Source organism: Athalia rosae, chromosome 8, assembly GCF_917208135.1.
Source record: "Athalia rosae chromosome 8, iyAthRosa1.1, whole genome shotgun sequence".
Classification (NCBI taxonomy): domain Eukaryota; kingdom Metazoa; phylum Arthropoda; class Insecta; order Hymenoptera; family Athaliidae; genus Athalia; species Athalia rosae.
In genome coordinates, this window is record NC_064033.1 from 6,947,057 (window position 1) to 6,974,618 (window position 27,562).

The window sequence follows — 27,562 nt, forward strand, 5'->3', positions numbered from 1 at the left end:
TACCTTCAAGTTTATCCATGTTTCTATAAATATACGCACTATAAACTCATCCATAGCATATAAATAATATTGAATTCTGATTATAAGGAAAAAAAAACAATGCAAAGCGTATGGATGACTTGAAAAAAATTGTGTTCTCATTATTTGGAACCATAAAAAGTGCATAGACGTAGTGATTTTTGCAAGCGATGCAGTTTGGAAAAAATTGATATGATACCTCGATAACGAAGTTATCGATACACTTCTAATGTATTATTGGACGTATCGATGCTATAGATTCCGATACGTATCGATACTTTGAAACAGTCTCGCCCTTCACTAGACACGACAAGCATGGGCATGACGATGTCGACTCAGACCCTAGTAACTACGCAACCGCCGAGGCAAGTTGCTCCGCGGTCTTATAGTTAACCAAGCCTATTCGCTCTGTGGGAAAGATGAGTAGTATCGTGTCGCCGCCTGGCGGCGGTCCTTGGGACTGGCGAAGTATGTTCTGTTGATGAAACGAACTCTTTGGACTGACTGGAGCTGTTTTATTTGGTATAAACGTTTGTTTGTTGGATGTTATATAATAGTTCTTTATTGGGAAGCAGTGATACACCACATCTTCACGGTACAGAGAAGGAAGCGGAAGGGTATTATTCGTTGTATCCAACACCCTTCCTCAACGAATGCTTCATACATCTTGACTAACCTGATAAACCACATTTTTCTGATATGTTCCTTAATTTTACAGCTTGCAATGGTTTTGTTAACATGTCTGCCAGCATATGCTCTGTTGGACAATAAACATATTCTACTATTCCCTCCGTCCTTAGGTCCTTCATATAGTGATATTTTGTGTCTACGTGTTTTGTACGGTGGCTAAAATTTTTGTTTTGTGTCATTTTCAGATAGCTTTGGTTATCTTCATATATGATAATTTTTCTTTGCGATGCTTCTTGAAAATCAGTCAGCAGTCTTTGAATCCAGAGAGCTTTCTGAGAGGCCTCTGCAAGGGCTATATACTCTGCTTCCGTTGATGACAATGCAACGCAATTTTGCTTTCGACATCCCCAACTAATTGTCGCATTGAATAGTTTGAACAAATGTCCACTATTAGACTTTCTGTCATCCTGTTTTCTGCCCAGTCTGCGTCAGCATATCCAATTAATCCTTGCTCTCCATTTTTGTCTCCTAGTATCAGTTTTCTGTCCTTTGTCCCCTTTAGATAACGTAGTACCCTCTTTGCTTCGGTCCAATCTGCCTCCAATGGTTGCTGATTGTGTTGACTCAGAATACTGATACTTGCTGCTATATCAGGTCTTGAATTTACTGCAATATACAGTAGGGCTCCGATAAGCTGTTGATATTTTTCACTCTGTTGCATTAGCTTTTCGTCTCATTTGTTTTTCAGGTATCCCGAATCCAAAGGTATGTTTGATGGCTTTGCGTCCTGGAGTCCAAATTTATCTAAGATTTTTTGTATGTACTTTGATTGATTAATTTTGTAGAATCCTTCTGAATTTCTTGTAACCTCGATTCCCAAATAATTTTGTAGTAATCCAAGATCCTTTAAAATAAAATGCTTTTTCAAGAAAACAGTTATATTATCAATATCCTTCGTTTCCTTTCCTGCAATTAGAAAATCATCTACATAGATTATTAGATAGATCTCTTCTCCATCCATTCCCTTTACATATAGACATGGGTCAGCTTCACTTTGCCGAAAATCATACTTCAGAAGAATTTGGTTTAGTTGATCATTCCAGACTTTTGCTGCTTGTTCCAAACCATAAATACTCTTATTCAGTTTACAAACCATTAGCTCTAATCCTTCTGGAATGTAGCCTTCCGGTTGCTTCATATAAACTGTTTCCTTTAATGGGCCATTTAAGAATGCTGTTTTTGCGTCAAAATGTTTTATTAACAATCCCCTTTTGCCTGCTTTTGTTAGAAGTATTCTAAACGTGGTTTGACGCACTACTGGTGCAAATACTTCATTGTAATCTATGCCGTATTTTTGTGAAAAACCTCTGGCAACAAGCCTTGCTTTATATTTGTTGATGTTACCTTCGGCATTTCCTTTTATTTTGAACACCCATTTGCATGTAATGACATCTTTGTCTAGCGGTGCAGGTGTTAATTCCCATGTATTCTGTTTCTTCAATGATTCGATTTCCTCATCCATCGCGTTCTGCCAATGTACTTTGTTCGGTCCAGACATTGCTTCTTTTCGAGTTGATGGTTCTTCTGATTCCATTGTTAATCCCAATATCTCTCCATAACTCTTTGGAGGAACTCCTTTATTGGCTCTTCGAGACCTTCTGACTTTTATTTGTGGTTCCTTTTCTTGGACTTCTTCGTTGTCTGTTTCGTTTGAAGAATTTTCATATTCGATTGTTGAATCTGGCGAATCCTCATCAGTAACTTCACCTTTGGTTTCTTCGTTTGGTAAAACTTTAGGCATAAAGATAATTTCTTGTGTTGTTTCGTTTTCAGTGATCCTCGATTGATGATCAAGGAATATTACGTCTCGACTGATTTTTATGCGATCTGTTTTTATGTCCAGTAAACGAAAAGCTTTAGACTCCTTAGAGTATCCAACAAATGTTAATTCTTCTCCTTTCTCGTCTAGTTTCTGTCTGTGTTCTTTTGGTATTTGTGCATACGCTTTGCAACCGAAAATATGTAAATTTTCTACATTTGGTTTTTCTTTGTGCCATAGTTCATGCGGTGTTCTATCGATGATTTGTGATGGCAGCCTATTTTGTAAGTAATTAGCCGTATCAACTGCCTCGCCCCAGTATTTCTTTGGTAAATTTGCATCGAACAGCATACATCTTGCCATTTCTAAAAGACTCCTGTTTTTTCTCTCAGCTACCCCGTTCTGTTGGGGTGAATATGCTGTCGTATATTGCACTTGAATCCCTTCCTTTTTTAGGTAATCCTGTAAATTTTTGTTAAGATATTCTCCTCCTCGATCCGAACGTATCATTTTTGGTTTATCTTGATATTGTGTTTTAGTCATTTCTATGAAATTCTTTAGATACGAGGTCGCTTCTGACTTGTACTGCATGAGGTATATCTCAGTGTATCTGGAATAGTCATCAATTAGTGTTAAAATGTATTTTTTGTTACCCGGCGGTTATTTCCTTTATTAGAGATACATTCATCAAAGAGCTTTCCAGTACGGTGAATAACTTTGTCGCCTGCATCGCAGAGGTGATTTCTTACCGGAGTAGACAGACCTGACAAACAGATTGCAGTTTTGACATAGAACTTCATCACCTGTATCGAAGGAATTTTTTCCTCCGCAGGCGATGAGTTGGTTAGTGAGATTGCGATTTTAACATAAAACTTCGATAGCCATGTCGGCGGAGTAAAACTTTTGCAGGTTACTGGGCTTATCAAACTTCTTGTACCTGCAACGGAAAATCATGTATTTCTAGCACTGCGAGGATTCGATTCTTGCCCAGTCTTGGTATTGGCTGTCAAACAGATCAACGTGGGATAGTTCTTTGTGAGTAGCACCCACTGAAATAGAGATATACTGGAACGCTTACTCTCGTGGTGGGGGGAAGCAAATTCGCTCGCAGAGAGAGATAGCTCAACAGGGGATCTCTGTCCTTTTCTTCACAGTCCCAACCAAATGCATGTCCTCGTAAACAAAACGCATAACCTGTGGAGGTGAAATGCGTGAGGTGATATTGTGGTTAGTTCTCTTGCATAGTGTGGTTAGTTCTCTTGATTAGTGTGAATTATACTTTGTAAACATGGTTAAGAACTGTCGCATAAAATCGTGCAAAGTGGTTTGGTCCCCCAATCAAAATACATCATTCTTTGCGTAAATAATATAATCATTTATTACGAAGTGCGTAGCTCCTAGCCTATAAGTTTAATTGTCGAATACATCGAAAATTAAATAATTTTGGCTTTAGCCTTCCACCCGACGGTACTGAATTGAGACGAAAATGGATCGATGCAGCACGTGGGTTGAAAACATTATCCACAAGTTCATTTGTGTGTAGCAATCATTTTTTGCCGAAAGATTATGCTAATTGGACTCAGTATGGTCGTAAAAAAATATTAAAAAAGATGCAGCACCCAGCATTTTTGATCCTGTACCCCCCAATGCTTATGACAAGGTAAGTTTCGCACAAATTACGAGTTCTTCGTCAATGAGGAAATGGCTTTGGAAAATATATCTTTCAAAATATTAAAAATTCAAGGATGAACAACTATCTTTTTCCGTAACAGATTCTCGATAAAATCGACAATGCAGTAGAAAGCTTCTCCCCAGAAAAAGATTCAGTAAGTAGCAAGTATGGAACTATCGGATATTAGTTACGTTACCAGAAGCCGCTCGTTTGAAATTCATTCGGCGATGTAACATCATCAAAATTGAATAACTGGAAAACCATTTTCTGCTTAGAATTATACTTGTATCGAAAGAAATTGCACATCGTCGACCGTCTCAGTTTTTGTTTTAAATGGAAATGCGAGTTTCAATTTCACACCTATGGCGATAACGGTTGGGATATACATAAAAGCTGTTGTATAGTAATCATGGTACAACTAAATCAAAGACATTGACTGCAATTAATCCTATTTTTGAATTACAGAGTACTCGTACAGTAAATGTGGAGCGAGATAGAAAAGCAAGTGATATTGCTACACCAAAATCCTCCCGGAAGTGTGAAGATAGAGGTGCTGAACGGCCTGTAAAGAAATTTTGCAGTATTGCTGTGCAAACCTGTCCAAGCCTCAGTGGGCCGAGCGAGCGAGAAAAAGATTTACAGAAAAAAATAAAAATATTGCAAGATCGTTTGAGACTAAAAGAAAAAAGAATCACCAAGGTTACAGACATGATTACTCACCTTAAAAAAGCAGGTAGATGTCCGGATAATTTAGAAAACATACTTTTCAAACAATTCACTGAGTTCGATTTACAACTTTTCCGAAACGAACAAAATAACAATACAAGAAGTCTAACACTTATTATAAGAATAAATAACAAAAAAAAATTGTGTATAGATAAAATTGTTGAGATAATGTATAAATTAAGAGTTTATTAATAAATCGTAATAAAAATAATAAATATGACTTTACTCAAACACTTAAAATTTAAACGATGCCAATAGGGCGTACATAAAAAAAATGACATGAAAATATGATAATAAAAGAATAAATAGGAGTACGAATTTATAGCATAAGACAAAGATCAAAAGAATCAGTCAATAAAAGAATAATAAATACAGGTTAAATAACTAAAAGACAACACAAGAATGCGATGTAAGAATGAAAATGAAAAATGATTAGTAAAATTGCGTAAAGTTGATGATATTGTGACCGTTAAAATGGCGTTGTCGATCCTCAGGTGTGTATCAGCTAGAATCACCCTCCTTTTTCTGGACTTCAGGTCGTATATAGATGAGTTTAGTCCATGAGATGAAAATGCCCGCTCCAGGTCGGAAATATGCTCCAAATATTCAGGTTTTTCTTTTTTTATATAAATGTAAAGATGACGAAGGTGAGGGGAGTCCGTTTGACATGTATCAATGAGTCAGGTATAGATAACTGATATTGAGGTGATCACCGATATCGATAAAGTGTCCTAAATTATGCTCCCTCTTGCCTCATACCTCTTATTTCTCCCACTCTTCGCTCCCTAATCCTCACTTCCCCTTCCAACATCCTATCGATCATCTGATGATTCGTTACATCTTCCCCCCCCCCCCCCCCCCCCCCCAGGGGTGAGACGAAATTTGTTGCTGATAAATCTTGATTAATTGCAAGATTTGACTGGAACTATTCTTCTTACACCTGAGTTTAAAGGATGTTCTTTTTTTTTTTTTTTTTTTTGTTCAATTTATCCTTCTGTGATTCTTGCTGACTGCTGCTTCGTTGGTTGTCACTTTAAATGGGTGTTAGTAATGCTGTGGATTCATGTCCGTGAACTTAGCTGAGCAATGTTTGTGTTGTTTAAAAATGATTATTGTGCTGGGTTGTGCTAAGCCTGTGATACCTTGTGCCGGTGAGCATAAGTCAAAAATTTGAAAAAAAAACCTAAAAATCGCAAAAAGAATTTTTTGCCGAAAGCTGAGCCATGACGGATAAGTTTAAATGTAATTGTTGTGCTGAGTGGGTGTGAGCTTGCTGAATTTTGTGCCGCAAAAACCATTTCTCGAGGTACGATGGTTTTTGAGGTACTCGAATTCCAAAAAAAAACACAACTTTGTGCCGTAAAAGTCGATAGCTGGAATCACCTCCGCAAAAATTTGGAAAGAATGTTTCGGGTAAGTAGAAAAAACAAGCAAAACTAACGCATCAGAAAGTCTAAATTCGATGGATGTGCTGTATTGTGCCGAAAATTCCGCACAACTTTCCCCTCTGAACATTTCATCTGGGACGAATGCTTTCCAAAATACGGAGGGGTTGAAAACTCAAAAACTCGAAAAACTCGGAAAAGTCTTAATTCGATGGATGTGCTGTATTGTGCCGAAAATTCCGCATAACTTCGCCCCCTGAACATTTCTTCTGGAAATCACGGTTTTCAAAATACGGAGGGTTGAAAATTCACGAAAAATTGCCAACTTACGGTTAATTATGAGTGTTTTTACAAATCTAATACGAATATATACTACATTTCATACCTTCTCGGTCTAATTTCTGAAACACACTTGTGATATTTGAAAGAGCACTTGTGCTCGGCTTTCTGTTTTTATTTTTTGTTTGGTTCTGATTTCCTTGATAATATAGATGTTTTCCCAGTTATTTGCGTTCTTTCAATTACTTGACGTCTTTTTCAACTCATCTAAAGTATTGGTCATTCTTTTCCGTACATAGGGCCTGTGTAATAGTAATAATACGACGAATTTTGTTAACCATATTTAGTTCACTCGATGAAACTGAGCTTAAGCCTCTACACCAGTCGGAAGACAGGAAGAAAGATATCAGGTTGCGTCCGTGCGAATTATTGGTAATAATTGATAGGAATTGGAAATGGTAAGAATGGATGAGGCGAGACGTTCGGACCGAGGTCCGGACGTAACATTTTTAATTTTTTTTCAATTTAAAAAAAAAAAAAATTTTAATTTTTTTTAATTTTTTTCAACTTTTTTGGACTTTTTTTTTCAATTCTTTTTCATCTTTTTGCAGAATTTTCTTCAGTTTAGAACGTTTCCTTCGATTTTTCAAAACCTTTCAAACGTTTATTTTAATTTCTATTTTTCAATTTTTGTAATACACTTCTTCCTTATTTATGCTGTTAACTAACGTAACTTGAACTTTTTTTTTGTTTGTATTGTTTTGTTTTTTGTATATTGAACATAGCCAAGTAGCCATGATGCCAATATGTATACTCTATGTTACAACGTATACACAAATGTGGGCTTCTACCTTTGCATCATGAGTCACAATCTCTGGTCTCCTGCTTTTGATGATGTCGTTATACATCAACCATCGATCTTCTGTTTTTAGATACGCGATATAGTGTCCCATTAATCTAACGTTTCTAGATCCTATGTATGCAATGACGCCAGCGAGGCGATAGGTGCGTGCGTTAGAAGGTGCAATTTCATCCGGAAAATCGGCTAGGGCAGTCGTTTCTGATTTCCCACTGTCTACCTCACATATTATATGTGGGCCGTAAGTTATATTTGAGCTTGGAATTTTTTCGCAGCATGCTTTAGGAGCATTTCGACTTTCATCTATAGCCTGTGACAAGTGACTGATCCCTTTAGTGCATAAGATGTCGTAATTTGTGGTTTGTACAGGATGTTTACGCTGGTTTTGTGTTCCACAGACTGAACACTCCGTATGTTCTACAGAACTTGGGTCATTTTCAAGTAAATAGGTAGCCAAATTGAATAGATTGGATTCGGCATTCACTTTAATTACACCATTGCGGCTTATTGTAGGTTTGAGCTGAGTTAAATTCTTCAGCACCCGCGCACGTTGTTGATACAGTTTAACAGACAATCCGTTTGAAATTAACATTTCCACACATGAAAATATTTCGGACCGCGCATTTTTCACGGCTTCCCGATAAATGACGTTGTTTAATACCGCCATGGCAAAAGTTTGACACAAACTGTCAAAACCGCAGGTGTTTGATACGGTTGTTATAATTGACCCATCGCGTACGTAAGGGCATAGATTTCTGTGGTACCCGTACCGTCAGTACCAACAGATACCGCAAGGGAGCGCGTCAGTGCTCACAGCGGTGGCGACATCGAGCAGCAGCGGAGCAGGAGAAAACAGACCTTGGCCGCCAGAACAGATTTCACTGACGCCATTGAATCTGACCACGCTACAGCAGTAGCATGCTGATAAGTTTTATATAAACAGACAAAGAGTTTACTGTGATTTTGTAACGGTTAAGTTTAAAGAATAAATATATAATATTTATACAAATCTAGGTATTAGTTATGGTGTGTGCAACCCCGCCAATTCACTAAATTCCTACAGTGGTGACCCCGAGAAAAACTGTTACAAAAAAAATGTCCGACACTGAAAAAGAAACGGTCGAAGATCTCCAGAAGCAGCTCGCGGACATGCAAGCAGAGATGGAACGGTTGAGAGCGAAAAACGTGGCTACACAGAACCAGCAACAGATAGTTGATCCGCCAGCTAACAACGGATTTCCGCCAGGTAATGCACAAATGGATGTGGCGACTATTGCTACATACAAACTACCTTCTTTCTGGAAAAATAAACCGCAGTTATGGTTTACGCAAATTGAGTCAATATTCCGGAAGCGAAATGTGCGTGCTGAGAGAACAAAATACGACGCAGTCATAGAAATTCTCGACCAACAGGCAATCGACGAGATTTCTGACATCATCGAAAAACCGGTAGACGACAAATCGTATGAATTATTAAAAGAGACATTAATAAAGCGTTTCTCTGAATCATCGGAACGCCAACTGCACCGACTCTTGTCTGAAGTTGAACTCGGCGACAAAAAACCATCACAGCTATTACGTACGATGCGAGACTTACAAGGAGACGGCATAGGTTGGATGTCGCGAATCGGGTTCTTCTTTCGCGTGGTGAAAGCTGGAGACCTCCGAAGCAACGTAGTTTTTGTCTTTTGATCCAATGGGCCTTAGTTCCTGAGATATCGCGATTTGAAAATTTGGGAATTATGGGCGGAGCCAAGCCGGAGCGTTATATGCCTAAACAAGAGAGCGGTTGTAGCCAACGAATTCAGACTTATATAGAAGAACAGGGCCTGTATTACAACTTGAAGCTTGATTTTTAGTACCTACAGCCGACGCGTAGCGGCGCCACTATAGAGACATTTGCCACTTCGACAAGCTGGGCAGAAGTGGGGCAAGAGTAGGTGGAGCGTAGAGCTGGTGGGGGATAGAGTGGGGGACCTTTTACTCACGCCGCGGGAAAATATTTGGTCCTTGCAAGATCGGGGTATTAGTTTCAGCATTGAGTAAATACGAAGTATAGTAACTCAATGATTTCAGCGTTGACCACTGATCGTTGACCCAATATGCCTGGGTGATTTTTGCACTGATTGTCTTATACCGGCTGAAAATCGCGGATGCAAAATTTTCAACGCAAGAAACATCTGAGGAATAAATTGAATTCACGCAGCACTGTTTCAAGTTTGATCGTATTTACTTGATCATTTTTGATTCTCATAACCTGGGATATACATTAGCTAAATTTAGTACAGATTCCCACATAGAAACTATCTTAGCGTCTAAATACAGAAAATAACGTTGCAGTCCCACTCTAAGCTGATGTCAACTAACATATCAATACCGAGCCTGAATTTTAGAGCACATGAATGTTTAAGCGAGAATTTGTGAAGGTGTCATAGAGTTCATTATGCGTGCAAAAATAGGCTTTATGCAGTCATATCTTAATTGCAAAATTGAATGATAAGAAATTATTGCGGCATTATGGACTGGAAATGAAAGGTGACATCACTCAATGGAAACCGCGAGAAGGTGGTGGGTGTTCTTCCATCTGGTAAGGATAATGGACGGATAGGATTCGGGGGTTGGAAACACGAGAGGGACAGGTTGATAGCGTTTAGCGAATTAAACAGAATTATGAAAAGATTCAAGTGGTGTTAAGCGCAAGATGAAATTCTTAAACAGCGTTATAATATCATGCAATCATGCAAAACATGCAATCATTTTTGTAGGAATACATCATTCCGAGCATAATTTGATCAATTCTTTTTTTCTATGGAACTGGAATTAAATTAAGTAACAGTGGAAGCCATGCACAAGCAAATTTATGCAAATAGTAAATCAGCATATTACTTGAAGCTATATATCATGAAATTTATACACAAATTATCAAGTGAAATTATGAAGTATTATACAGAAAAGATGCTGTAATGAAGCCGAAACCAAAGAAAACCGAAGTGTATAGTCAAAAAAACAAAGGAACTCTAGGAAAAATTTATTGCAATTTTCGCGAATTATAAAATCACGTTACGCATACAGTAATATTCGAACATCTCAGCAAATTAACGGACAAAGTAGAATTATTGAAATCATTATCCGTATGGTGACGAAAAGTTTCATGATAAATATGCTAAGTGGTAAGTGGTAAATGGTGGTGGATGATACTCGGTAATCGATGAAGTATTGATCCCGATTAATCTAGCATCTTATTGATGGGTGACTTTCAGCAATTTTCTGCTACCCTTCGAAACAGAACTATTACCCCTTTTTGCCCCTGCCTGGTCTTTGATATCCCTAGATATCCATTTTAAATTGAAAAAAATATGCAACCTAACGAAGAAATCTATTATGAATTCCCGATGGTGCCAGCATTCGCCATCTACAACCCAAAACCTGCTGTACGTCGTGTTGTTCGTCAGAGCATTTCGGATACAGGTACCGAGGTAGCGGCCGATCTGAGGCTTGTGGCAATTCTGCCGAAATTCAGATGAAAATTTATCGTAGGCCAAAATGATGCAAGAGTTGAAGTCTTCGGAGGGAACCTTCAGATTGCCTAGTTGGTCCCCCTCTTTAGTTGCGTAAGCCCGCCAGAAAATAAGTAATTCATCGTTGTGCTTGAAATTTTGACTATCTTTCGTTAAAGTATTTCTGCAGTTTTCGCAATTGAATTTAAGCAAACATTTATGAGCTAAATACCCTGCAACGTATTTCATAGAGCATCTTTCTAGAGTTGTTTCGGTTGCCGGAGAGGCCGGCTGAATAAACTGATTTGAAACTACCCCGGACCGATTATCCTCGGTGCTCGCGGTACCCTCGATGTCGATCGTTACAGTGGCGTCTGTTCGGTCGATCTCAGTGTCTGCAGCTATGTCGATGCTATTTTGATCACCTTGTTCGTCTGTACAGTCTGTACGGTCTGTAATAGCGTTTCCTTCGATCGCTAGCAAAACTTGGGCCTCGTCAATCTCACAGTTTGTCCCTGACGGTGGTTTCATTAAATTAACCGTCATCGAGTATTGCAAATTCCTGCGGAATTGCATCGCGGAGGGATTATCATTGTGCCCTGAACGAGCTCGCAAAACTGCGAACAAATTTTCAATCGTGTCTTGATTGAGGTTCACGGTGCTCAAGAACAATGACTCCTCCCCCTTGATTTCTTCCCAAAGCATGAGAATACCTCTGATGCTCAATTTCAATCCACCAAAGCAGGGAGGGGGGGTCTGTCCGTTGACAAATTTCCACTTTTGAATCCAGAGCAAAGCTGTCTCTAAGTATTCTTGCACCTGGGGGTGTTTCAAAGATAAGGAGCATTTTAGTGGATTTGGATCGTTGGGATGGCGGCTATTGAGGCAGTCGAAAATGTCATTCATTTTACGGACAAAATTGGCAGTCGCTATGCAATTCGAGTCTACCAAATCTCCCGTAATCTTGCCTGCGTTCATCGCAGCTGACACCGTCTTGCTGAAGACCTGGGTCGCGAGACTAACTGTCATACGCTGAAAGTTATTGGGAGCGATATGACGATCAGTTAGTTTCGGTGCTGCTCTGCAAGGTTTGTTACGTTCGACCTCCCGTAGTTCCCGAATTGCACTCCAAGAAATCGTCTGTCCGTCTATTTCAAAGTTTCTTTTCAGTAGATTATTTCTAACACTTTTTATCAAGTGCGGCACATCATAATTAAAAAAAATTTTCCGTCCCTCAGCGAATTCTACGAAAGGTCTGTCCTGGGTCACTCCTAGAGAGGTAACTGCTCCTCTGTTGGCTGCACCTTGATCGCATACCATAGATCTGATTCTAAATCCTGTCTCAGAAACTTTACTGACTACCAATGAAATTAATTCTTTAAGGTCAGAACCTGTAAGGTCTCCATGTGAGATAAAATATGCAATAGGCTGCTTCCAGCTGTACCTCAAGCCACGTAACATGAAGACAAGTGCATACCTTGCCAACTTGTTACTGCGACCGAGCTCACCGAGATCTTCGAAGCCTTCTACAAGGTCATCTTTCGGATTGTATTCTAGAAGCGTCTTAATGCTCATTTCGTCCCACATCAAGACAGAGTCGCGTTCGTATTCCGTCATTGTCTGTGCTTTTTCTTTTAAGCGATCAAAAAGTCCCGTCTGTAATCCAGTCCTGAGATTCAGTTCATTGATCCAACTTCTTATCAAAGTAACGCAAGGTAACGCCATTTTTTTAACGTCCCGTAGAAAAACATAGGCTTTGGGCGACTTGTAGTACAGGGATAAAGCAAACTGCTTCTCTTCCTCTGTCCACTTACGTAATCTACTATGATCTAGTTGCATTTTGAAAAATAATAACTGTTCTTCGTTCAAATATTTAGATGCGCCGTCAACAAGGTCTTTTATCGTCGTACGTTTGTTCGTCGAGTCTGTCCTTTTCGATCTACGGACACGTTGCGCCTTCAATTTTGACTGGGCAGACAGTCGTTGGATTTTGTGAGTCAGCCGCCTTTCCCTGGGAGTGAGATTAGATTTTCTAATAAGCCGCACGTTTGAAGATGTCGAGGAATGTTCAGGGAGGGGTTGGATGCAATCGAGGTCATGATGAGAAGAATCTAATCTGGGCATGTTCCGTAAATCGTCGATATCGTGAGTGACAGTGGCGTTGTCTGAAGGTCCAGGAAGATCAATGGCCGGAAACGATGCTGCCACCTGACTCTCTAATAATCGGCTCGACTCTACATTAAGATCTTTTGTTATTACTACGTTATCATTATTATTGCTGAAAGCACTATCAATCGGGATCGCCAGTCGTGTTAGAGTAGGCCTACCTGAGTGAGTTGGGTGAAAACTCTGCTGGCTAAAATGCGCGGAGCAGACCCGCTTATCACCCAGCTCTTTTGCCGATAGGTCGGCGAAATCTGGATTTCCAGATCGCACGATCCAATCCAGTTGACTGAAATTGAAATGTGCAAACAAACCGATGACTCAAAATGTGACGCAACAAACTTAAAGTGCATTGATCCTTTTGTTGTTCAGTACTATATATATACGACGAAGCTTGACCACGTTTGTATTTACGAAGAATATTTTTAGTGAAACGACTAGTCTTTTGTTGCGAAACGAAGCCAATAATACGTACGTTTTATGAAATACAGGACATAACAATAACAACGTTGTAAACGCCGTATCATATCTAGTCGCATACAAAGTTGCATGCCGATTGAATAACGATGGAATTGTGAAGAATCGGGAATGACGAAAGGTTCAATGTACTAAATACATGCTTAGGAGTAAGTTTGGATAAATGCTTGATTCTGTAACAACACCGGAGGATGATAAAAGTAATTGAACGCTATTAGATGCGCTATACGTGCAATGCAATGAAAGGGTAATTAAGTTGAATAGTATCGAACCGTGACGGAATCATTCCGACAAATTCTAGAAAATCAAAATGAGTTAGATCATACTCCACCTGCCGTAATATCGACAATATAGACCTTGTAATATACCACAATGTATAAATTACTTACGTCGCCTCGTGTGTGGGAAAACGGTGGAAGGAAAGGTCGGGTCGTTTTTTTTTACTGTTTGTGCAGCCCACGTAGCAGCAAAGATTTCTCGCAGGCATGATGCTAATCCCCAATTTAAAATAATTTATAATAATGAAAAACCAGAAAAAATACGAGAGGCAAACCGATTGGAACCCTATCGAACTATATTGAATCTCGTGCAATCAAAATTAGACAAAACTAGAAAACTGAAAAAACTCTCTAAACTTCGAAAAGCCACCAACAAAAAAAACTACACAATATCCAAAATATCAAACAATAACATGAAACTGATCTGATTCTCTTTAAACTTTAAAAACCCACAAATTTGAATTCACTGCCAACACGTGCTTGTAGACCGCTTGCCAGAAGCTCTACTAGCTGCTTCGGGTGTAAGAGAGAAAGCCTGTGTACCCCGAGTGAATGCTACGAATGAGTAAGAGAGAAATACCAAATCGAGGGCGGGGCTTCGAGTCTTCGCACACTGACGTTAAGCTATAAGCCATTGTGTGTGATTGTGTTCAAGTGTGAGTGCACACAGATGTGAACGCTACTGCACTGCCAGCTGCTGGTCGGGGTGCAGTACTAATCTCGGGGTACACTGAATTGAGCTTCAAAGCCGCCTATGCTCCTGTTCTTCTATATAAGTCTGAATTCGTTGGTTGTAGCCCATACGGCAAAACGACGGACTGGTACGCTGAAAGTTTATGGTTCGCGTCCCCGTACTTTTTTTTTTTTTTAAGCATTTTTTTTTTTTTTTTCATCTCTGATGAGATTTTGCATGTGCAGGTAAATAATATACATGAAATACTTTGTTCCATAGAAAAATCAGGTGGGACAAGGTATGCGATATTCCGGGTATTTACGTGTTATAGAAAACCCTGCAGGTGGGAAAGGGTATGCGATATTCCGGGTATTTACATGTTTAGGATTTTCTCCTAATAATTGATTCGTGGGGAGGTCAAACTAATTCTTCCACGTTTGACTCGACCTTCGTTGATGAGAACAACGATCCGACCTGCCAATTGAAAATTATTCAGCCAGGTTGTACACCTTATTGTCAACCGTGCGATGTTTATTTCTACCGACAGGTGAAAAATTTTATTAAACGACTCCAAAATAGAACGCATTTATTAAAAGAAAATCGCCAGATAAATAGCAGAGACGATGCACTCAAAATACATTCTTTAATACACTATCAATTGCTGGCGCCGATATTTGAGGATATGCTACAGTATACGTGGTTTGCAGCCAAATTAACGTCGAATAGAACAGTTTTTCAGAATGTAAATGAAATTTGCTTTCCTGATAGAATGCGCAAGGTTAAATGTGGTTGCGATGGTATTGCGTTCATCGTATGTTCGTGGTGTCGTAAGCCTCTTTGCTTCCCTTGTTTTTACGATGTTTTTCACCCTCCAATTTGTAAACCTACCTATCTGATAGAAGAAGAATCAGAATGATTACCCGCCACGAAATTTACAAGTGTAAATTAGATTAATTATTTATTTTATTAGACCATATTATTTTGCTTTGTTATTGTGACGTGATTGAAAGATTGATTATTTGTTGTACAATGTTATTTTGCTATGTAAATTTGACTTCAATATTAGATTTAATATTTTAATATAATGGATAAATAAAACTAGTAATACATATTTTCGAATTTTCTTATTTATCTGCACATGCAAAATCTCATCAGAGATAAAAAAAAAAAAAAAAAAAAAATGCATTAAAAAAAAAAAAGTACGGGGACGCGAACCATAAACTTTCAGCGTACCAGTCCGTCGTTTTGCCGTATGGGCTACAACCGCTCTTGTTTAGGCATATAACGCTCAATGAAGTGTACCCGCCAGCCGAAACCGGCTTGGCTCCGCCCATAATTCCCAAATTTTCAAATCGCGATATCTCAGGAACTAAGGCCCATTGGATCAAAAGACAAAAACTACGTTGCTTCGGAGGTCTCCAGCTTTCACCACGCGAAAGAAGAACCCGATTCGCGACATCCAACCTATGCTGTCTCCTTGTTAGGTAAGAATCAAGCGACGGATAGCTTGTTAAGAACAAAATGGATGAGTTTATTACCACCAAACGTTACAAACATTCTACTGGTGGCACAAGATGTAGACCTAAACAAACAAGCAAAAATGGCTGACAAGTTGATGGAATTTGCGAGCAGTCAACTCATGGCAGTAAGTAACTCAAACTCTCAAGATGTATGCACGATTAAAAATTCAACAGACAAGCAGCACGATGACAGACTGGACAGGTTGGAGAAGATGATTAGTGAGATGCAGATCAGCGTTAGACAATTACGTGGAACAAACAAGTCTAAGTCACAAGAAAACAGACCACGTTCACGATCAAGATCGCGACCTCGTTACCCAGATGGCAAATGTTTTTACCATCACAAGTTCGGGGACGCCGCGCACAAGTGCCACGGACCATGGTGTCCGAAAAACCCGAACTACCAACCGGGAAATTAAAAACACTGTCATCCACGGAGGCTGAGTGCGACAGTGCAGCAAATCGTGAGTTACGCCTCCACGTATACGACAAAACAACTAATTAAAAATTCTTGATAGATTCTGGATCCGTCGTATCTGTTATACCACGCACCGCTATCAAGAACAGATTAAAGTTATCATCGCAAAAATTGTACGCTGCAAACGCAACTGTGATAAATACTTATGGACAACGTCATATAACATTAAACTTAGGATTTAGAAGAGAGATTGATCGGAATTTTATTATAGCTGATATAAAATCTCTAATCATCGGAGCTGATCTGATCGCTCATCACGGATTATTAATAGATCTCAAAAGAAGAAGACTGATTGACCCAAAGACATTTCTAGAAGTACCTGGTGAATTGAAACAAGCATCTGAGTATGGAATCTCGACCCTCAGCGATAGTCAGTTACCTCAAAATGACTATGCACAGCAATACAAAGACCTCCTGGAGGAATTTATCGACATTACGAAGCCGAGAGCAAGATCAAGAAAAGATATCGATCCAAAGTTCGCGCATTACATTCACACAACAGGTCAACCGGTAAGAGAACGTCCTCGAAAATTGACTGGTGAAAAGCTGGAAGCAGCAAACAAGGAAATCAACAGAATGCTGGAAGAAGGAGTCATCCGTCCGTCAAAAAGTCCTTGGGCGAGCCCAATCTTACTTCGTCCAAAAAAATCAGGTGAATGGAGATTATGCGGTGACTACCGAAAAATAAATGAACAAACCATTCCAGATAACTACTCACCACCATCAATACAGAACCTAATCCAGCTGCCACCTGGGACAACGGTGATATCAGTGTATGACATTGAAAAAGCGTACAGTTGGACCCCAGTGGCAGAGGAACATATTGAAGACAGCAATGACAACTCCGTTCGGCTTATATGAACATCTGTACTCACCGTACGGGATGCAAAACGCCGGACAGACGTTTTAACGCAACATAGACGAGATTCTAAGAGATTTGGACTTCGCTGAAGCATTTATTGACGACATAATAGTGAAATCAAAGAATCACGAAGAACACCTGCGACACACTAGAATGTTGTTCGAGCGTCTGCGGAAACATGGATATGTCATCAACATCAGCAAATGTAGTATTGGAAAAGAAGAAGTGACATATCTAGGATACACGTTCAACAAGGACGGTTATAAACCTCCTCAAGAGCGTGTAGAGGCCATGAAGAACTACAAAAAACCTAAGACAATTAGGGAACTGAGAACCTTCTTAGGCTCAATAAATTATTATCGTCGTTTGGTACCTCATGCAGCACAAATGCAAGCTCCATTAAACAATTACCTGGAAGACTCCAAGAAAAATGATCGTAGGATTATTCAGTGGACTCCGGAAGCTGATGAAGCGTTCGAGAAGTGTAAAAACAGCATAACGTCTATTGCATTTACCAAGTTCTTATCGAACACAGCGCCACTTGCTCTAATCACGGATGCTTCAGACACAGGTATTGGAGCTGCATTAGAACAGTATGTAGATAGTGGCTGGTCACCGGTAGGATTTTTCTCAAGGAAACTGAGTGACACCGAATCAAGATACAGTACATATGATCGTGAGCTGTTAGCGATCTACGCAGCAATCAAGTACTTCCAAGACATCCTGGAAGGTCGGAACTTCATGGTAAAGACCGACCACAAACCACTCACGTACGCCTTTCAGCAAAAACTGCACAAAGCGTCCCCAAGACAAGCTCGCCGACTTTGTTATATTTCTGAATTTACAACCGACATTCGGTACGTGAAGGGAGATGAAAACGTAGTGGCTGATGCGCTCTCACGTGTTAATGTAATTGACATGCCAACTCGTCTGGACGCTGAAACTATCAGAGAAGCTCAAGAAAACGACGAAGAACTTCAAGAGATCATCAGATCAAACAAATCACTAAATATGCACCGATTGAACGTCGAACCTGACACTCCAGTGTATTGTGATATATCCACGGGAACGGTGAGACCGTACATACCAGCAGAACTAAGAAAAGTCGCGTTTGATGTAATACATGGTTTAGCACATCCAAGCGGCAAGAACACATGTAAGCTGATGAAAGAGAAATACATTTGGCCTGGAATCAAAAAAGACGCGCTGAAATGGTCCAGAGACTGTATAGAGTGTCAAAAAGCAAAGATTCAGCGCCACAACAGATTACCTCACACAAGCATCGAAATTCCTGACTCAAGATTTAATCACATAAACATTGACATCATTGTTCTTCCGGAAGTCGATGGTTACCGTTATTGTCTGACAATGATTGATAGATTCTCACGCTGGCCCGTAGCAGTTCCTATGAAAGACATGACAGCAGAAACAGTGGCAACAGCACTTCTTAACAACTGGATTGCCCACTATGGCACACCTCTGACGATTACAACTGACCAGGGAACGCAATTTGAGTCTGCTTTATTCAAGGCACTCACCAGGTTCACTGGAACCACAAAAGTCAGAACAACTGCGTATCACCCTGCAGCAAATGGTATCATCGAAAGGTGGCACCGAACTGTAACATCCCCACCTTAGACCGGGATATTTTTTCCACTCTTGTCACGAGTCACTTCACCAACGTCCCAATAATGCGTATATTTACCACAATTAATTAATATATCATAATTATAAATTCTATATTTTAATAAGGTTGAACAATACAACTTCTCAGAATATGTTTCAATATATATATTTCAAATAATATAACCAGTATACAATATACTTTATTAAGTTCAGAATATAACAGACTTGTAACACCAGAGCACAACACTCGACAACCGACACGTCCGACACGCACGAGGACAACCCAATAACTGACCAGGTAAAATCAAAGGGCGACGCTGCGAGGGCCGACACCAGGTGTTGACCCCATGAGTCACCGACAGCTGAAGCCTCGTGCAGAAATAATGCTCTTTCCTAGAATTGGTATTCCCAACCAATTCGTACCCTGTGACAAGCGATAACCATAGAGTTGAAATGCGCTTTTCCCCATTCTTCCAATAGATGCCTGATATCCCACGTAGGAGACACAGAGCAGGGAGACGTATTAGAGCGAGACGAGCTAGGGCGGCTATCCGATCAGCTATTCGGCGCACAATTAGAATTGAAAATCAGAGAGCGTTAAATCCGATCGTTGAGGAACGGGATTCACCGCGCTCACCTTCACCCATAATACAGCGTCCAAAGCAACCAGCGAATGTTGCGTTATACCAAGAAATTCAAGACTTTTTGGCAGCGTTAGAACGGGATAACGACGAAGGATACGAGACGTGTGATACGGAAATAATTCCTCGTTGCCCACCGGCTATACCAATATCAGAAATTCGTAGAATCAATCAACTGCAATAGCCCGCTACGCCCTTACCGCTTAATATTCAAATAAAATACAATAATTTTGTTAACTCATAATCTTTATTCAAATACATTTTATCTTATTATTATTATTTTTGCCTAACCTTTTGTCAGATCCCTGACATCCCAACACGTAGTGTAAAGCGGCTTGCGTTTAGCGAGTCCATTCAGGGATCAGAAGGTCGCGAACGGGGAAAATAACCTTTTAACCCAGCTACCACCCCGGGACGTGACATATTTTTGGTGACAGCGGTGGGATGCGCAAGACAAAGGTTAGATAAACTAAATCGAAATTTCATAGTATGGGACCCCCAACGACACGTAGTGGCGCGACATTCACCGCGGAACAATTAGAAGCGCTTCAGGCACAAATAACAGAAAGACAACGAGCCATAGAAGATAGGGAGACAAACGTTATAGACATAGAAAACAGAATAAAAGAGAAAGAAAAGAGACTAGAAATAGAACAAGAACAAAGAATGGAGTTAGCACGCGAAAATGAGAAACTACGGGCAGAAATAGCCAGGAGAAAAGAAGAAATAATCTCAGGTGCTAACACAGAAACAATTCAAGCTGCTAGGGCACCCCCTTTATCCCCTTCACCGGTACCAACACATGAAGTAACAGCAGACGTTACACCCGGAAACACGCCTCGTCGGGTAAATTCGACAGATAATACATTACTGGTAGAACAGGTACTAGCCCTGCAACACCAACTAAATATTCTTCAAAATCGTAATCATAGTGCACCGGATCCATATATTTCAATTAGGGATGCAATACAAACAATACCTCCATTCGATGGAGATACCAACAGACTAACGACCTTCTTACAGGCATGCTGGAAAGCCAGAGAACTAGTGTCACCCGCTAATGAAAGAATTTTAGTCAGAACACTAAAACATAAATTGACAGGCAGAGCGTATCAAATAATAGCGCGAGACGATTTTGACACAGTATTGGAATTATCCGATAAGTTGTCCTCATTATTTAGTTCGCTTAAAACTACAAATCACTACCGCGGAGACCTAGCAAATATATATAAAAAACCTAGCGAGCACGTTATGGATTATATCATCCGAGTAAAAACATTGAAAGACGCGATTTTAGATAGTGAAAGGAGAAACGGTTACTACACACGGGAATTGATTTACAATACAGAACTTGAAGCTTCGGAGAGTTTGAAACAAGGACTCCCTACTCTGTTCCGGAATTCTTTAATTCTACTAAACCCGACAGATTTCGAAGATACATGCACAAAGGCCATAATAATCGGGAAGCAAATGGAAGACGAAGCTACCAGGGATCGCCAGCGACAGCGACCACAATCTAATTACGTTGCTAGACCACCGATTTGCCAAAAATGTAACCGAGCGGGACATACAACAGACGAGTGCACAATTGGAACAAACCGAATCTCTAACTACTATAGGGAAACACCCCCAGAACGAGACAGGCAATTCGATAGACGCAATGATAGAGATAGACAACCTGAGAGGCGCGACGAGCGACCTAACGTTGGATTCCAGAGACCCGAACCAAATTACGGAAACAGGCCAATACTCACGTGCACATACTGCAAAAATTTAGGCCACACAATAGACGAGTGCCGGAAAAAGAGGTATAACGAGGAAAGTAGGAACAGATATAGCCAGGGAAACGACAATGGTCGTCCGCAACAACAGGTAGACAGGCGGACCGACCAGCCCCGGAATGGTCTACCAGTACGCCCCATACACGTGGAGAGCGAAGCGACGCTGGAGGTCACCCCGTCGTGCTCTTACACAACGCCGGCTTAGGCGACGTACCGGCAATTAGAATAACCTCACCAGATCTCGCTACACCCGCAAATTTCCTTATCGATACGGGTGCAGAACCCAATATTATAAAATACAAAAATATTTGCAACCCTGCAGGAATAGACGGCAGTATTAAACTTGCAATTAAAGGAATAACCGAAGACCTAGTACACACCCTAGGGCAAATCGTGCTAAACATCTCGGGAATTCCGGTCGTATTTCACGTAGTCGAAAACTCTTTCAATGTAACACAAGACGGCATCTTAGGATCAGCCTTCTTCGCCAAAACGGGAGCAGTAATCGATTATAAAGGGAACAGACTACAGCTAGAAAATAGCGTTTTTCACTTCTTAGGAAGTACTTACAAACTCGAAGCCAGGGCGAAGCAAATAGTAAAAATTAAAATTTCAAATCCAGAAAACTTAGAAGCGGGATATATACCAGAGTTACAACTCCCACAAGGGATATATGCAGGGCAAGCAATCTGCAAAGTTATCGGGGATCATGCAATCCTCCCAGTCATAAATACGAGAGAAACCGGAACAGACCTAGAACTTCCAGTTATTAGAATACGTTCATTTTTAGAACCTCCACAAGGAAACGAGAAAACAATCGGTGACGCCTACCCGCTCCCTAATATAACGGATATTCTGGATCAATTGGGTAGTGCGAAATACTTTTCGGTTTTTGATCTTGCCTCCGGGTTCCATCAGATCAAGATGGCCAGAGAAGATGCTGAAAAAACCGCATTCTCAACACCCTTCGGACATTATCAATTCGAACGGATGCCATTTGGATTGAAGAACGCCCCCGCGACCTTTCAGAGACTAATGGACAGAGTACTGACCGGACTACAGGGAATAGAGATGTTTGTTTATTTAGACGATATTGTTATATATGCGAGTTCACTGCATGAACACACGCGAAAATTCAACTTACTAATTGACAGATTAAGATCAGCTAATCTAAAATTACAACCCGATAAGTGTGAATTTCTACGAAAAGAAGTAAACTACCTGGGACATATCATATCGGAAGAAGGACTAAAGCCAGACCCGAAAAAATTAGACGCGGTTAAAAATTTTCCAATACCTAAAAACCCCAAAAACGTAAAGCAATTCTTAGGTCTTGCAGGATACTATAGAAGATTCATTCAAAACTTTTCAAAAATAGCTAAACCATTGACGGAGCTGCTGAAAAAAGACAAAAACTTTAATTGGACAGAAAAACAAGCAAACGCTTTCGCGATTTTAAGAGATAAACTTTGCGAAAAACCCATATTACAATATCCGGACTTTAACAAACCGTTCATAGTTACGACTGACGCGTCAGGTACAGCCGTAGGAGCAGTATTAAGCCAAGGACAAATAGGTCAAGATTTACCTATAGCTTATACATCACGACTACTAAATAAAGCCGAGCAAAATTACTCCACCACAGAAAAAGTATTATTAGCCATGGTATACGCTGTAAAACATTTTCGACCGTACCTATATGGGAAAACATTCACGTTAGTCACGGATCATCGACCCCTGACCTGGCTTCAATCACTGAAAGATCCATCTTCTCGATTAGCACGCTGGAAGGTGCATTTAATGGATTATCAGTTCAATATCCAGTATAAACCCGGAAGAATCAACGCAAATGCAGACGCACTTTCACGTAACCCAGTAGTCGACGAAACTTTTGCACGCGTTTTACAAATTACGGAGGAAATAGGAGATCTTTTCTCCGCACCTACAGATTACGCGCTAGCACACTGCGTATCGGAAGATTTTAAAATGGGCGCCGGTATAGCAAAGAAATTCGCAGAAACATTCCAGAATCGAGAACTCTTACTACAACAACAAATTAAAATAGGAGGAGTAGCCAGACTAAAGGTTAAAAACAGAAACATATTTTATCTTGTGACAAAAACCAAATATTACGAAAAACCAACGTACAAAACAGTAGAAACAGCACTACGTACATTACGGAAAGCATGTGAAAAAGAGAAGATATACAAGATTGCCATGCCGCAAATAGGATGTGGATTAGATGGATTAAACTGGGGAAGAGTCAAGGGACTCATCTCAACTATACTCCCGGCCCCTTTCCTTGTCAAAATATACAAATTATCAGAGGAAGAGCTCTCAGAATCCGACGACGGAATATTCGAGACACCCCAACCATCAGATAGAGAGGTAACATGCGAAGAAACACCCCAGAAACAAGAGACACCACAACCAACACCGAAAGAAGAATTAAAAAGCAAAACTCCTTGTAATAGCATCGACGAATCCGAAATAGAGGAATATTACAGTGTAGATAACGTTAACTCCGGAACCACAGACACCCAAGAAACACAGGATGAGACATCCGAAGATTCGGACTCAGATGATGAGATATTTAGTAATGAAGAAGGAATACCCCGACCGAATGAGGAAACTCCCTACGAGGAGGTGAGAGACAGATTGAGTATGCATAAAGGAAATTGTGTGTTCTTCATAACGCAGCGCGGAGAACCATTGGACGAAGGAGCTAAAGACCTAGAAAATACAAAGAAACTCCCAGAATTTACGCACATAAATTTAGCACGAGCAAAGGTACACCAAGTTGGGAATAGGTATTTTATCGGACTACCTATAAAAGAGGGAATAAAAACACAGTTAGATAACGAAGTTTTCGACGAAACTATAACATCACTACAAAACGTAATAACAGAACTAAATCTTACAGAAATCGGGATTGCGAAAACAATTAGAATTGACAATCTATGCTGGAAGGAAATCATTCGTAAATTGAAAATTCAGCTTGTGGATATTAGATGCAAGGTAACGGTATATCAACAACTCGTAAAATTAGCTAGTGAACAGGAAATCCCTAGCATTATACAGGAAAACCACGAAAGCAGCGTCGGAGGACATACGCAAGAATTAGGCAACGATACTTTTGGCCAGGGATGAAGAAGCAGGTTGAGGATTATGTTCGGATATGTGTGAAATGCCAAACAAAAAAACTCACTAGAGTAAAAACCAGGAAACCATTGGTACTCACCGATACACCTGACTCCGCATTTGACAAAATATCAATGGATATTATGGGTCCTCTACCGTTAACGCCACGAGGAAACGAGTATATTTTAACAATTCAAGATCAATTAACAAAATATTCCATGGCAGTAGCCCTGACCAATACTAAATCTCAAACTATCGCTGACGCCCTGATTACTGAAGTTATAAATAGATACGGGGCACCGCGAACAATACTAACTGATCAGGGAGCTAACCTTACTAGTTCATTATTACGACAATGAGCTAAAAGATACCGAATCACCCAAGTAAAAACCACCGCGTTCCATCCACCATCAAACGGATCGATTGAACGATCACATCACGTCTTGACAGAATATTTGAAAAGTTATATCAGTAATCAAAATAACTGGGATGAATGGCTCACGTACGCCATGTTTTCATATAACACCAGCACTCATGAGGGAACGAAATATACACCGTTTGAACTCGTATATGGAAGAATCGCACAAGTATACGGACTACCTGACGGAATTGTATAAAAAGCTCCGCGAGAGTCAAAATTTGGCGAAAGAAAATTTGAATGCCGCCAAAAGTAGATCCAAACGTTACTATGACCGAAAGGCAAGGAATATAGAATTCGAAAAAGGGAGTCTAGTTTTCTTATTAAAAGAACCTTTTAAAGGAAAATTCGACGACCAGTATACAGGCCCCCACGAGGTCCTGGATACGCTACCTAACCATAATGTTAAAATAAAAGTAGGAAATAAAGAACGCATAGTACATTACAATAAAAAAGAAAGCTAAGCTCTAATTTTAGAATTATAAAAATGTTCCAGATGATAATTCCGGAAAAGGTTGCACAAAGAGTTCCAAAATTCTACCGAAGGCCGAACTGGCCAAAGGACCGTATAATAATTTGCGAAAGTAAAAACACTTTAGACATATACACGGGAAGGAGACTTCTCCAGTGGGAACGAAAGGTCATTTCTTGCGCCCACAAGTATAATACCCTTAGCAATTTTCAAGGACGATTGGTCGTAGCTGAAATTCATGAAGAGTGCGACTTTCTAGACGCACTACGAACATCCGATAATAACACCATGTTAATAACCCATAATGGAAACGATATAACAGAACGCGATTTTCACATAGGGTTCACACAAAATCATATTCCGAATAATCTGAATGGATTCTATTTTATGGAGTGGTAAAAAGGAACCTCCAGTTCCATAATTAGGGTAACTATACGCAAACATAGAACAAATACACTGGAACCCTCTGTTCCAGATGGCCGTATCATTGATATTGCTTACCTTATTCACCGCAGCCAACGGTTTGGTAGGATTCGATTGCACACATGGGAAGTTGAACGTGACGACAATTGATTTACTAGAACCGGTAGATTGTACTATACCAGAAACTACACCTAAAGAAGATAAAGTCTACGCACAATTGCTACAACTAACGGAATTCAGAAAAACAACGGCAACTCAATGCAGAATAGAGATAGACCGGACAGTATACCACTGCGAAATGCACTCACATGTATCCTTGGTGGAACTAGGACGACAAGCCTACATAAAATATACAAGTAAGGAAACTTGCAGCCGACCATACCGGGAAGGAAGTATTGAGATTTGGCCAGGGAAATTTCTGAACAATATACCGAGAAACGCGACGACGAGACGATCAGTAACATTGAGCGGAGGACTAGCATCAGATGGATCCTGCGAACCAGGATTTTACGATGACCAATACGGACAATGGCCTAGCGTAGTAGTCCAAGCAATTGTAAAAATTACGGTTGCACAACAGGAAGCCACCGTAAAACTCAACGATAATAAAATTATTTTTTCCAACGGACTAGCATGTGAATTTAATACCAACTCATGCACCGACAAAGAAGGAGGCAATCTATATTGGGAAGCTACCCCCGCAGACAACTGTAAATTCAGCTCATACGACGTCCTGTACGAAGGATATATAACCCGCGTACAAGCTACGGGAAAAGATGAACCGGTAGTATATTCAATTACATCACAAGACATTACTTTCGCGCTAATCAGAACTACAGAAATCAAAATTTGTGGCTACACGTTCTTCAAAACAGAACATCCAAAACTGTTTATTTTCGAGACCAGCCGCGGAAACACATTTAAACAACCAGGATTATTACCGATCGAAAGCGTTGATATTTTTACCTACGTAAATTCCAAATTCATGTACGTGGAGAAACACCTCAAACAACAAATGACCGCACTATACAAAGACGTAATTGCACAGAAATGCGAACTTGAAAAACAAGTATTAAAAAACAGTCTGACATTAGCCACGATACTACCCGACGAATTTGCCTACAACGTTATGAACGGTCCAGGACACATGGTAACGGTCGCCGGAGAAGTAGCGCATACCGTAAGAATCTCAGGAAAGTGAACAACATAGGGAACTCATGAGCGCGAGAGAGAGCTTATGGAAGTTCCGTGAGTGCGAGACAGACAGACTGCCCGCCCCTCCGTTGCCTTTGAGTCCCCACTCCGCCAAATTGTAAACAGACTATCGCTAGAGCATGCTGATAAGTTTTATATAAACAGACAAAGAGTTTACTGTGATTTTGTAACGGTTAAGTTTAGAGAATAATATAATATTTATACAAATCTAGGTATTAGTTATGGTGTGTGAAACCCCGCCAATTCACTAACTCCCTACATTTCCATTTACTATAAGTGGTAGGCTCGTGTACTTTGCGTGAGAAGACACAAATCCAGGACACGGGTCAGTATATCTGATTCTTTTGTTGGATTTTGCGTTTGGCTTGATGTGATGCTGTTCGGTTTCTAATTCTGATACTGGGTTTGTTACAGTCGCATCTTGACGTGTTATTTCCATCACATTTTGCTCAGTAGTAAGCGGAAGATCCTTTGATTTTTGAGAGGCATCAGTGAATTTGAATATTTTA

At 40.1% G+C, this 27,562-nt stretch overlaps 3 protein-coding genes across 8 annotated transcripts; all 3 read left to right on the forward strand.

The window, feature by feature from the left end:
- The first annotated feature begins 2,706 nt into the window (after positions 1-2,706).
- Positions 2,707-5,704, forward strand: LOC125502033. 5 transcript variants are annotated; one of them, XR_007279832.1, is made up of 4 exons: positions 2,707-2,751; positions 3,144-4,127; positions 4,240-4,293; positions 4,605-5,704. XR_007279832.1 is itself a non-coding variant. In XM_048659523.1 (4 exons), exons 1-3 carry the CDS (start codon positions 3,675-3,677, stop codon positions 4,265-4,267), a joined length of 255 nt encoding a protein of 84 aa, XP_048515480.1. In that variant the 5' UTR covers positions 3,553-3,674; the 3' UTR covers positions 4,268-4,293; positions 4,605-5,704. The 5 variants fall into 5 exon arrangements, 2 of the variants coding, with proteins under 2 accessions (XP_048515480.1, XP_048515479.1); XR_007279833.1 differs by lacking the exon at positions 2,707-2,751 and having other exon boundaries at positions 2,962-3,310; positions 3,432-4,127; XM_048659523.1 differs by lacking the exon at positions 2,707-2,751 and having other exon boundaries at positions 3,553-3,694; positions 3,921-4,127.
- Positions 5,705-8,335: 2,631 nt separating this feature from the next.
- On the forward strand, positions 8,336-27,253 carry LOC125502025. 2 transcript variants are annotated; one of them, XM_048659506.1, is made up of 2 exons: positions 8,336-8,634; positions 8,802-8,938. In XM_048659506.1, the coding sequence occupies exons 1-2, from the start codon at positions 8,484-8,486 to the stop codon at positions 8,819-8,821; spliced, it is 171 nt and encodes a 56-aa protein (XP_048515463.1). In that variant the 5' UTR covers positions 8,336-8,483; the 3' UTR covers positions 8,822-8,938. The 2 variants fall into 2 exon arrangements, with proteins under 2 accessions (XP_048515463.1, XP_048515462.1); XM_048659505.1 differs by lacking the exon at positions 8,802-8,938 and adding an exon at positions 25,891-27,253 and having other exon boundaries at positions 8,499-8,634.
- Positions 20,093-24,545, forward strand: LOC125502056. Its single transcript, XM_048659587.1, has 2 exons — positions 20,093-21,425; positions 21,476-24,545. Exons 1-2 carry the CDS (start codon positions 20,093-20,095, stop codon positions 24,532-24,534), a joined length of 4,392 nt encoding a protein of 1,463 aa, XP_048515544.1. The 3' UTR covers positions 24,535-24,545.
- Positions 27,254-27,562: the final 309 nt, after the last annotated feature.